The 13,064-nt window shown below is 40.8% G+C and overlaps 2 protein-coding genes across 8 annotated transcripts in view; one reads left to right on the top strand and one right to left on the bottom strand.

Annotated features, from left to right (window-relative positions):
- The window catches only part of FRY (FRY microtubule binding protein), a 505,649-nt gene that overhangs the window by 77,703 nt on the left and 414,882 nt on the right, over positions 1 to 13,064 (bottom strand). For all 7 annotated transcript variants that reach the window (XM_027775685.1, XM_027775680.1, XM_027775682.1 and 4 more), the window contains 3 exons: positions 5,386 to 5,536; positions 4,740 to 4,843; positions 3,516 to 3,701 (listed from right to left, as the gene is read on the bottom strand). In XM_027775685.1, the coding sequence (XP_027631486.1) occupies positions 3,516 to 3,701; positions 4,740 to 4,843; positions 5,386 to 5,536 (441 nt within the window). The remainder of the gene's footprint in view (positions 1 to 3,515; positions 3,702 to 4,739; positions 4,844 to 5,385; positions 5,537 to 13,064) is intronic.
- Positions 12,358 to 12,766, top strand: LOC102501460 (succinate dehydrogenase [ubiquinone] cytochrome b small subunit, mitochondrial-like). Its single transcript, XM_014591560.1, has 2 exons — positions 12,358 to 12,536; positions 12,679 to 12,766. Exons 1-2 carry the CDS (start codon positions 12,358 to 12,360, stop codon positions 12,764 to 12,766), a joined length of 267 nt encoding a protein of 88 aa, XP_014447046.1.

Raw genomic sequence — 13,064 nt, 5'->3', positions numbered from 1 at the left:
GCCGCGGGGGGGGGGGGGGGGGGGAAATGACCACACTGCAATCCCTTCTCCTCCATTTTCCTCTAGGGATCTTGGGCATGCACACACACGCGCCTGGCATGAGTTTAAGCCACCGGGTCCGGGACTTGAACCACAGTCAACTACATGGGAGTCCAGCGACATAGCCATTATGCTAACTGCTGGTCCCCAATATTCTGGATATTTTGGATGGATATTTTGGATTAAAACTAAGGTGCCGTAGGGACCAGCAGGTGGTGTGGTGGTTAAGTTGCTGGACACTCCCACATGGCCGACCATGGTTTGACTCCTGGATCTGGTAGCTTGCTTTTTTGCTTCCTCTCTCTCTGTCTCTCTCTGGTCAAATTATTAAGAAAGTGAATGAATAAATAAAATTAAATAAATAATTCTTTAAAAAAAAAGAAAGAAAGAAATACAGTGCTTCTGGTTTCAATAGCATCTCTGCCACTAACAATGTAACCTCAGGGAGTTCAATGAATTCTATGTGCCTTAGTTTTGTATAATAATTAGGTAAGGACAATAATTTCTAGACTGCATGTTTTTAGTGTAGATTTGAAAGCAAATATAGTTGCTCAATAAATGTTTATAAAAAGGGGCCACGTTCTCATCGTCTTGGCACACTTATACCTCGAGTACCTCTGTGTTATAGAGTCAATCATTTTAGCTCTCTATTTGCTGCTTATGGATATTGCATTTTCCTTTTCTTTTCTTTGCAAATTCCACTGAAAGTCATTATGCCACATCAGTGGTCTAATGAATGCAAACTGATGCACTCAGAAATGCACAACTTAACACACATGGCAGTTTTCTCAGCCTAAGTCCAAGTTCTTGATGGAATACATCCAAATCCTCTGGAGTTAAACAACCAGACCTCTTCAGCTTCTTTTAATTAAGCATCTATAGCAAAGAGAGTTCTGTAGCTTTGAGATGCTGTTGGGGGTGGGGGGTTATTTTCAACTCGGTGTAGCTTGGTTAAAAATAAAGAGCTTAAACTGAGATCAGGAGGCCTTATATCTCAGGGTTAATAATGAGCTCATTTTTGTTTTCCAAAGAAATATGTTAATGTCTGTGAGAAGGTAAGACAGTGCTGAGTATAGCTGATAAATAACAGGTACATCTTTTTTCAAAGAAATGAAGGAAGTGCCTGGTGACATATGAAATGCCATGCCATATAACCAGGGCCAATGCAATATACAAATGATTAGGTAATAAAAGTAGCCCCCAAACTCTATTAGTTAGTAATCTTCATCATTTTTTAAAAAGAATTATCTTATTTAACTTTATTTATTTTTAAATTTTGACCAGAGAGGGACAGAGAGTATGCACGTGCATGAGACAGAGAGAGAGAGAGAGAGAGAGAGAGAGAGAGAGAGAAAGCTGCCAGGTCCAAGACTCAAACTGTGGTTGGCCATGTGGGAGTCCAGCACCCTTAACTACCATGCCACCTGCCAGCCCCAATCTTCATCATTTTAAGATATTACAAACATTATCACTCTCAGATAAATTAGTTTGAAAAAGTTTTCAAGAACAGCTACACGAAAATCTAATGGAACTCTAATGGCCACTTTCCATAGCTCAGCACAGCAGAGTAATTTGATTAATACAGTTAATGCCTTCTTTAAAAAAAAAAAAATTCCAGAAGACATGTGCATTTATCAGAGAGAGAGAGAGAGAGAGAGAGAGGAAGAAAGCTCCTTCCAGAGGGCATGGTTATCTTGCAACTCTTTCTCCTCCATTTCTCCACCCTGTTGGGATTTAGGGCATGTTTTTCAAGCTGCCAGGCCAGCATTCCAACTCTGGTTGGCCATGTGAAAATTTGGTTTCCTTAACTACTAGGCTGTGGGACTACTGGTCTTGTTCCTATTTTAAGAAAAAACTTTTGGTTTAAAAATTTTAGGTTGGGACCAGCAGATGATGTAATGGTTACATCACTGGACTCCCACATAGCCGACCATGGTTTAAGTACTGGACCTGGCAGCCTGAAACTCAAGACAGGCACATGTGCGTGTGTGCCCAAAATCCTGGGAGGAGAAGGGATTGTGGTGTGGCCATTCCCTCCTTTCTGGGGGGGAGGGACGTTTTCTCACTTTCTGTTTCTCTCTGTCTCTCCAGTGAATGCACATGCCCTATAACAAAAATCTCTCCAAACAAACAAACAAAATAACAGGTAGCATGGTGGTCGAGGCACTAGACACCCACATGGCCAACTGTGGTTTGAATCCCATTCACAACACTTGAAAATCATTCTGGGTGTGTACGCATGTGTGCCTAAAATCCTGAGAGGAGAATGGAGGAAAAGGGATTGTAGTGGGATCATCCTCCTTGGGGACTGATTTTTTTTACTTCCCTTCCCTCTGTATTTCTCTGTCTCCCTCTGGCAAGCACATGTACCCTATGGAAAAAAACCCTAAAACCTGTTTTGTTTTGTACTTTTTTTTTGAGAGGTTTTTGCTATAGGGCGCATGCGCTCGCCAGAAAGACAGAGAGAGACAGAAAGCAAGAAATCTCCCCCCGGGGGGATGGCCATGCCACAATCCCTTCTCCTCCACTCTCCTCTCAGGATCTTGGGCACGCATGCACACGCGCCCAGTGTGAGTTTAAGCCATTGGGTCTGGGTCGACTACATGGGAGTCCAGTGACATAGCCGTTACACTAACTACTGGTCCCACCTAAAAACTGTTTTAATAGTGGTTAAAAACATTGTGTTTTGGGCCAGCAGATAGTGCAGAGGTTAAGGCAGTTGGATCTCACATGGTTGACTACATGGTTTGAGTACTGGACCAGGCAGTTTGAAAAACATGCCAGGTGTGTGTGTGTGTGTGTGTGTGTGTGTGTGTGTGTGTGCTTACTCATATTCCGAAAAGGAGAGTGAAGGAAAAGGGGCTGCATGTGGCCATCCCCTCTGCGGCATGATCTCTCACTTTCCCTCTCTATCTCTCTTTCTCTTGCTCTCTGTCTCTTGTGATCTGTTGAGCACATATACTATATAGCAGAAACTAAAAACAAACAATAAAACCCCCAAACAGTGTTTTTTAATAGGCTTCCACTGATCTAATGGTGTCTTCTAGAAAAAAAGTAAGTGAAAATTACTTCAGGGGACCTAGAAGGTACACATTTGAAACATCTAGCACCTTAGCCATGACCTTCCTCAGGCAGGACAGATAGTCACTCTTTTCTGCATTCTCATTGTCCAATGTTCTAGAACAATGTTGTTGGCAAATTTTAATTTTGGATGCACCAATAGGAACATATTCAATGGGAACAGCAATCATAATTATAATAAGGGAAATATTTTAAAATATTCAATAAGGAAGGGTTTAGCGGGGCAGGTTCATGTCAAGTGGATGGTGCTCGTTTATTGTGTTCCTGTTTTATCACTTGGAAAGTTGGAGGTAATAGCATTAGAGAAGTCAGCCTGGCCTCCACTGACACCCTCGGTTATGTTCCCATTCCCATTTTTGACTGTCTCGGGCTCTCCGCCAACCCTTTCTTATTACCTGTGTAGAGATACTCAGGTTGGTAAGCTGGCTGAATGGTTAGAGTCTTTGCTTCACCCATCTCTCGAGTCTGTAGGAGCACGGAGGCAATGGAATGAAAATTGCTGTTGCAAGAGAGAGCGATCAAAAGGTGAAGAAGCAATTTTTTGCTGTGTTCAAAGACTTCAGGCCGGTAATGGTCCAAACCTAGAACAAAACAGTGGAATCTCTCAGTATAAACAAGATTTAAGCTCGTTTAGATTCCAGGAATAGTAAAGATTCCAAGACAGCTGGGAGGAACATGTTAAAAGAATGTTTAGTTTTCTTTGTTATTGTTTGTGTTACCAACATAAAGAAGTTGGGCTTAGGAAAAATAAAATACTTTATTCCTTAAATCACATGTTCTCATAAAATGCTGATAGACGGACTTTTCTTGAACTCTCTTTAGTTTTTGACATGGTTTGCATTCCTCCTTCTTGAGATGCTGCCTTCCCTGCACCTCCCTGCTACTGAAGGATTCTAATTTTGTCTCTCTCTAACTTAATTTCTTAGTCTCCTAAGCTGGTTTCTCTTTGAATTTTTGCCCTGCAACCTGGATAATTTTAAAGCTCAGGGGTTATTCTCTGTGCTCTATATTCTTTCCATGTACTGACCATGTCTTGTGGCTTTAAGTTTATCATCTCAGCCAAAGACCTCGGAAAAGGTCCAGTTCCTGGATACCTTTAAAAATACAGCAATAGTGAGACACCATGATATTTACATTGTAAAAATAGGACAATTTCAAATGGTGACTGATCAACTGACATTTTAGAGTAGGTATCTTAAAAGTTCAATGTACAACAGAAGAGACTAAATATTTCAGAAATGACAGAAGATGTCAGTGTGACAGGAAATCTCTGTGAATTACCTCTATATGTTTATTAACCTACTGGCTAAAATACTTCTTAGATTCAGTCTTTTTTTTTTTTTTTTTTTTTGGAGATGTTTTTGCTATAGGGCACGTATGCTTGCCAGGAATACAGAGAGAGCCAGAGAGCCAGAATGCGAGAAATCACACCCTAGGGAGATGGCCACTCCGCAATCCCTTCTCCTCCTTTCTCCTCTCGGGATCTTGGGCACGCATGCACACGTGCCTGGCGTGAGTTTAAGCCACCGGGTCCGGGACTCAAACTGTAGTCAACTACATGGGAGTTCAGTGACATAGCCATTACACCAACTACTGGTCTCCCCTAGATTCAATCTTACCTAAGAAGACAGCATGAAGCAATAATGGTAGATGAAGAGCCCAATCTTCTCTTACACTGTGATCCACCACCATCTCAGTCATAAAAATTACAGCAATATTGCACCTAATCAATGAAATGATGACATTATTGCAACTTTTGAAGAGGATGGAAGTAACTGATAGATTATTAAGTTAATTAAATACAACCCTTAAGCCTCACTGAAAAATTATGTTAAGACTCATATTCCAGGAAAATAGAATTTAACTTCTGACACAGCATAAGACTTCACATTAGAAGAAACATCGATTGCAATAACCATGTAATAGAGTGTAGTAGTCATTGGGTAATAGGGGCTGAGGGGTAAAGAGAATTTGAAGAATGTTCTTTTCTTCAAATTGCTTAAAATCTAAAAAGCATCACAGATGCACATCCTTTTCAAGATCCCAGGTAGAAAACTTCAAACTGCCAGAGTTTGGCACATTAGTTAATATTTGACTGAACTCCGCTAATATGCTGTGAGCTGGTGGTCAAGTCAGGCATAGTCCCACTGATTTAAAACGTCACTTCGTGTGGTGGGACCTGGAATATGTTTCCCTCTTCTCTTAGGCAGAAAAGTCCAGTCAAAGTTAAGTGGTTGTTTCCCTCTACCAACCACTGCTGCTCACCTGTGGAGTGGCCCCCGGGGGGTGATGGTTTCTGGGAGATAGTCAACCAAGGGTGCCCAGCATCCTCCGGTACAAGGCATCGGTAGGGGCTGCGGCTGTTTGGTCTCTGTAATAGTCAATAACCAGCCCGTGTATGGAGAAATTGGATCATCTGTAGGGTGAGAAAGAAAAGCATGCTTTATTTTTAGGGATTTTATTTTCCCTGCGTGGTGTTTTTAGAAAGAATCTTACAAATGAGTGCTTATAAATATAACTTTCTAACTATTCAGTTTGGTGAGTATGAATTACAGAATCAACAGGGTTAGAATTACTTGATTAGATAATTACTTGATTAGTTATTATTTGATAATTAATTTATAGTTATTCATTATAGAGCAGAGGAAAATACAGATACACAAAAAAGCAAAACATTAAATTATGTGAATTCCTGATACTATGAAAACTTGCTCTTTCTTCAGCCTTCCCTTTCACAGTGAAATGCAATGTTCATATTTACAGTTTGCTCAGGACAAAGGCCTTATAATCATCCCTGACGTCCTTCTCACCCCCCAACAAACCCATAATCATGATGATGATGATGATGATGATGACAACAATAGCAGTAAAGATGGTAAGATTGGGAACCAGCACAAAGTGCTTACCCTATACCGGGTGCTGTTCCATGCATTTCACATGTTGATAGGCCAGTAATAGGTACCTATTATTACCCTGTTTTATAGAGGGCAGATGGAAGTAAATTATCATCATCATATTCAGTGAACCCTGCCTTTGATTCGTATCTAGTACCTGGCCACTTTCTCCAATCTCTGTCACTCCTCTCCTAGTCTAAGCCACCAACCTCTCACGTGGGTTACTGTAGTAAGTCCTTACTATCCCCTGCTCCCATCCTTGACCCTCCACACGGTAGCCAGAGCAATTCTTTCAAAACAGGTCTCATCGTGTGTCTCTCAGCTTAATACTCTCTCTGGTGACTTCCCTTTGCTAAATGCAAAGTGAAATTCAAAATCCAGCCCATCACCTTTAAGGCCTAATGGGATTTCTTCCTGTTCCTCTCTTGGTTTATCTCTCACTAGGACCCCCTTGCTCAAAGACTTCACCTAAGACATTCTGGCTTTCTTGCTGTTCTGTGACTAGGCTGGGCTCTGTCCAGCCTCAGGTCCTTCACATCTACTGCTCCCTGTGGCTGGAATGCTTTTCCCCAGACAGACTCTTAGTTTGTTTCTTTACTTCATTCAGGTCTCTGTCTCAATATCACCCTATCACAATGTCTGTCCTTGAACACTCTATTTAAAATTTACTCTCACTCCATTCACTCTCTACCTGCCACACTATTTTCCTCCCTGGGCTCAGATCACCACCAGCACTGCCTGCCTGCCTGCCCCTATTTTGTTCATTGTTGTTTCCCTAGTACCTAGAACAGTACTGCATGTATTAGGGGGATCAATAAATACTGATGAATAAATTTCAACAATATTTTTCAAGTAAGCATGGCAACAAGTTTCATGAAGTTATTTCTTATTGTGCTTTCAAATATAGGCCCATGATAGTCAAGACAATCCTGTGAGAGGCTTAATGTATTAAGAAGAAGAAGAAACTATTGCATCGTCTTTAGGCAATACAGTTTTTCTTGGTTACACTTCCAAAAGGTAGTGAGAGGAAGCTGATTCAAGGCTGCCAGTCTAGTGGAGAATAATGGCCTTAACAGTAAGCAGAGTGGTGGAAGGAATACTTATATTGTGACAACTGAGGTTCCAAACAAGGACAGGCACTAGAACCAAGACCCCACATATCCTAGGATGTGTGCTAAGGGAGTTGGTGGGTATGGTCAGAACTTTCCTGAGAAAGAGCACAATTTGTTCTAATAAACTGACAAATGAACAACTGGAACCCTATAATTCTTCGCTGTGAAGCTTGGCCACAACACAACAATTTTAGCCTAAAGCAATTTAATGCAGGTGCATAGTAACTCCTGGCCATTCTCAATGTAAATTTAATGACTTACTTTCAGCAAATTAACTTCTTGCGTAACCAACCAGGATGAGTTAGTTGTAAAATGAACCTGTATGTAGTTAGCTACTCTGCAACAAAACTTGAAAGGGGAACGAAAATGGGAGAATTTTGAATTAAAAAAGTTCACAAACTTGTGTGAAATTTCTGTTATGAAAGGATAGTCTGGTGTGTGTGTGTGTGTGTGTGTGTGTGTGTGTGTGTGTGTAAGGTAGCCTAAAACTGATTTTGAACAGTTAGGTCTAAGGGTGGATGTGTGTATGTGTGTGTGTGTGTGTGTGTGTGTGTGTGTGTGTAAGGTAGCCTAAAATTGATTTTGTACAGTTAGGTCTAAGCCAACTAACTCAGGTGCTATCCAGCTTAATTGACTGTATCCTTATAACAGGGTCAGATACATTAGGATATAACCTCAGAAAAGAATCCAGGTATTTTAAATAGGTCTGAAAAAAATGTCTTGCATAATACTGGTGGAAAGCTAATTCACAGAACTAGAACTAATCAGTTTGCTTGCCCATTTTACTCAAGGTGGTATAGATGTTTTAATAGAAAATAAATTCCAGAGGCTGCATGTAGTCTTTCCTTTCCTTTTGGATAAACCCAGTCTTGGAAGCACTATGTCACTAGGTTTCTCAGGACCCCTCTTAACTCTTGTTGCCTCTGTGGTCCCCTCAGAAATTCAGGGAGGAAAGAATCAGCTCTTAACATACACCGGACAACTGGCCATGAAGTTTTGGAATTGAGCCTACTAACCTTGATTCTCACATGACATATTTTTTATCCATCACTGTGTAGGTGGAACTAAAAATACATCAGGGAAGCTCCAGTTACCAAAGTCCTGATGGTATCTGTATCTTATCAGACATGTTGCTGCTTCTGAAACAGCCAAAGGAACACTCCAAAAAGGGAACTTAGTATATTTTTTATGGACTTTTTGAGATGAGCATCTGTTTGGAGTAGTTTGACATTTATTTATTTATTTATTTATTTATTTATTTATTTATTTATTTATTTATTTTTAGTACCCCCCCCCACCCCCCAAATACACACACAACACACATAGGGAATGCACATTAGCCAGAGACAGGCAGAAAGGGAAAGTGCAAAATCACCCTCCAGGGTGGATGGCCATGCCACAGTTCCTTCTTCATTCTCCTCCTGGGATTTTGGGCATGCATGCACATGGGCCAGACATGATTGTCAAGCCTCAAAATCCAGGACTCAAACCATGGTTGGCCATGTAGGAATCCAGAGTCTTAACTGCCACACCACCTATTGGCCCATAATTTCATTTTTTCATACAATAAAACTATAAGCTCTCAGAGACCAAACTGTATACTATTAACTCTAACTTTTGTGGTCAATAATAGTAATCATGTAAAGAACATTATTACTGTTATTATTATTTTCCTTTATGAAAGGGAGAGGAGGAGAGAGGAAAACAAAGAGAGGGGGAAACAGAGAGAGAAAGAAATAGGTATTGTTGATAGATTCTTGCTGTGTTGCAATTCTCTTGCTCTGGCTTCTCAATTAGCTCAGAGTATTGGTACATACAACTGTGCCCTGTGTGTTCAGGTTGTCTGGGGAACCAAACCCAGAACTCCCATCAGCTTCCAGCCTCTCAAGTGGTGATACTGTTCAAGTGCTAGTGCGGTGGGATAAGGATATTATTAATACATAACTCAACTGAATTCAAAATCTGTATGGAAATTTTCTAGTTAAAATGCTACTCACACTGGCACAACATATTTATAAATATATATAGGTAAAATAGAGGTCACATGATAAGACTATACTTCTTTTTATGCCTTATCTGAATTCACACTAATAGTTTTTACTCTTTTTACAAATGCTTCTATCACTTTCGTTTTGTTCCTAACATCAGTGATTTGATGTAATTACTGGGTCATCGGAAAAGTCATCACACATTTTTGTATAGAAAAACAGAAAAATATGTCATGACTTTTTGAATGACCCAATACTATCTCATTTTATCCTAATTATCCGCTGAAATACACTACTTTAATAAATATAAAGACTGTGAGGTTTTAATAATAGCTGTATTTTCAAAATGATTGTTGTTTTATTTATTATGGTGTTCCTATATACTTTAAAGAAATCAACTGGCTGAAATATAGCAATATTTCTAATGTAAAATCCACTGTAATAGAATATTATATTTTCTTATGCCATGCCTGTCACATTCTAAGGAAGTCAGGATTAGAATACTTATTATTATTATTATTTGGAGAGGTTTTTACTATAGGGTGTGTGTGCTCACCAGAAAGACAGAGAGACAGAGAGAAAGAATGCAAGAAATCACCCCCCAAGAGGGGATGGACATGCCACAATCCCTTCTCCTCCATTTTCCACTCGGGATCTTGGGCACGCATGCACACATGCCTGGCATTGAGTTTAAGCCACTGGGTCCGGGACTCAAATCATTGTCGACTACATGGGAGTCCAGCGACATAGCCATTACACCATCTGCTGGTCCCTAGAATACTTATAATTATTTTTTTTAGACAGATTTTTGCTATAGGGCATGTACACTCACTGGAGAGACAGAGAGACAAAAAGCGAGAAAGCACTCCCCATGGAGGGATGGTCATGCCACAATCCCTTCTCCTTCATTCTCCTCTTGGGATCTTGGGCACGCATGCACATATGCCTGATGTGAGTTTTAAGTCTCCGATCTGGAATTCAAACCATGGTGGACTACATGGGAGTCCAGTGACACAACCATTATGCCATCTGCTGGTCCCTAGAATAATTTAAAAATAATTCATTAAAGAGCATGTGCAGGAGAGAGGGGGAGAGAGTGAGAGAGTGCATGCGCTCATGAGTGAGACAGAAGAAATCCAGACAGGGTCCCAACAGGCTGTGATTCCCTTCACCCAGCTCTTCAGCTCATCAGGATTCTGGGCAGGTGTGTGTGCCCAGTGCATTTCAGGGTAACTGGGCTGAGTATTTGAACCAGTAGTCAGCCAGGTGGTTTCCAATATTGCAGTTCAGTATGCTACTGACTACACCACTGGGCTGGTCTGCTTAAACTTTTCACAATTTAATTTCTCTGTTCTCAACTTTTGGATTATTAAATATTGTCTCATAGTCAGACTTCTTATCCAACATCTCTCCATTTCTTGGATACTATTTTCCTCATCTGTAAAATATGGTCCCACCTAGAACTAATGATCTGTGGTCCTGAAATTCGACTGTTCTGTATTTGGATGGTACAGTCATCTGAATGGGCACAGGAAAGAGCTTTAAATTACCTATTGGCAGTTTTAGTAAACGTTTTCAAGATATAGCTGAAACTTGGGAACCAGCAGTTAGCGTAATGGCTATGTCGCTGGACTCCCACGTAGTCGACCGCGGTTCGTGTCCCGGACCCGGTGGCTTAAAACTCACGCCGGGCGCGTGTGCATGTGTGCCCAAGATCCCGAGAGGAGAATGGAGGAGAAGGGATTGCGGCGTGACCATCCCCCCTGGGGGGTGATTTCTCGCTTTCTGTCTCTATGTCTCTCTCTGTCTGTCTGGCAAGCGCATGCGCCCTACAGTGAAAATCTCTCAAAAAAAAAAAAAGATATAGCTGAAACTTAACCTAGGTTAGCGTATGACAATTATCTATAAGGAAGGGTGTTGGACCTTTCCTCCAATGATATTTTGAAGATGGAGAACTGTTTACTATGCATAAGAAGTAAAGCATAGGCAGTTAAATGCCATTGGAACTACTAAGCTCTCACCTTTCTCTGCGCATTTCTCATAAAAACAAAACATTTCAAAACCAACAGCTACAAAGGCCCTAAGCACTGACTTACAAAATGAACTCATGAAATACTATCATATTTATAATTTACACCAAAAGGGAAAATACATTCCCTAGGATAGTTTACTGATTTCCTTAGCATACCTAAATGTCACTGAGAACATGTTTTGGTTCCAGAATTTCTGTAACTTGTGACCAACTACTACTCTGGACCTGTCAGTATCTATAAAAGCTGTACAGGGTTTAAACAAAATCAATAAATGTATTGATCTTTTAATTTTTCCCAACTGACCAAGGTGCAAAGAAATTCCTAATACAAGCTAGTTCCAGTTTAACAAGGTTTTCACTTGGCTACTGAGACTATGACATTGAGAGGGTCAAACTGAAATCAGGTCCTATACTGGGTGAACAGACTCACGAAACTTTAAGGTTGAATCCATTCCCAAGGGAGACTGAAACATTCAACTGCAACATTTATTTCCTAGTAGAACAATTCCTTGCCAGCCTTTCCTCAATTGCATCATCAAGGGAAAATGCCAAGAATATAAAAATATAGGATTGGATAGTAGTTTGAATTTTTGTCACTGTTTGTCATCATCTTCTTCTTCTCCTTCTTTAAAGGTTCTGACTCTATCTACACCTGTATAGTTGGACTAAATGACTGCTTAATTTTTATGGTTCCAATTTTAGAGATTAGAACAAGAATAATCAAAACACTAATTTTCCATTCTCTAACCATTGTTATCCCATCCAAACATTCCCAGTTTATTGGTACTTACTTTTATCCTCATCATACGATCCTCCAGAGCTATTGCTGTATCTGGACTCTAGGCGGGTGTGGGCTCTGATGACATTACTAAACCTTCGAATACAAGAACAACCATCACGACATATTGGTATGAGTGTATGTAGTCCTTGTAAATACACACTATTTACTTAGTGGCTGATTTTTTTCCAGCTAGTTTCAATGATGTGTTTCTTTTTTTAAAAAAACTTTATTTCTCCCATAAAAAAATAAAGAAAAACAGAGAGATGGAGAGAAAGAAAGACATCCAGAAAGACAGGCATCCCCAGAAGTGTCTTTGTGCTGGGATCTACCCCCAGCTTTGGCCAGCCAGAGTCATGGGCATGCACGCATGTGTGCGCAGAGAAGCCCTGAGACATGCATTAGCACTGCACTTGAGCCCTGAGGAAAAAAGATGGTAGTTCTCTGGAGGCCTACTGTCCTCTGCAGTTCCCAAGGAGGCCGAACTCTATTCCTCCGGACCCCAGTGGTCAGACATGCTCCTCTCTCCACCTTTCTACCAGACCGACGTACCCCAGGATGGTGTGGAGTGAAGGGAGTGCAGCACATTCACCTGTCACTAACACATCACTGGTTCCAAAGCTGTATCTCTACACTGGACGAGTGAGAGAGTTCTTAGTGTTTTGCTCCTGGGTCTGCTTCCAGCTGCTTATGTGAATCCTTGCTCCTGTGATGAACTACTCCCTGCTACAGCCCTCACTCTCCATGGTCACCAGGCCTTGGACAAGTTGTTATTGACTGTGTTCACGGGGTTGCATGGCGGAAAGCTGCCAAGGCAGGCCTTTTGGCACTCTCAGCTTTAACTTTTGTTGGGCTTTGTTATTTCACTGTCATGATGAGAGCATCTGTAAAGCTGTTGCCATGCTGTGGAAGCACTGACCTTTTTGATACAATACTTTAAAAATTGTGTGCCTCTTTGCTTTACTTTGCTATGCTGGTGAACGCATAATAAGGAGGAAATAACAGAGAAGTCCATTGGTGGACAGGTATCTTCTCCTAATCACTTGGTTATTTTCAGAATGAAATGCCAGCCTTTCCTCAATTGCATCATCAAGGGAAAATGCCAAGAATATAAAAATATAGGATTGGATAGTAGTTTGA

This window comes from Tupaia chinensis, unplaced genomic scaffold (assembly GCF_000334495.1).
Source record: "Tupaia chinensis unplaced genomic scaffold, TupChi_1.0 Scaffold000597_1, whole genome shotgun sequence".
Taxonomy (NCBI): domain Eukaryota; kingdom Metazoa; phylum Chordata; class Mammalia; order Scandentia; family Tupaiidae; genus Tupaia; species Tupaia belangeri.
Note: the sequence above shows the minus strand (reverse complement) of the source record. Positions and strands in the feature narration are given on the sequence as shown.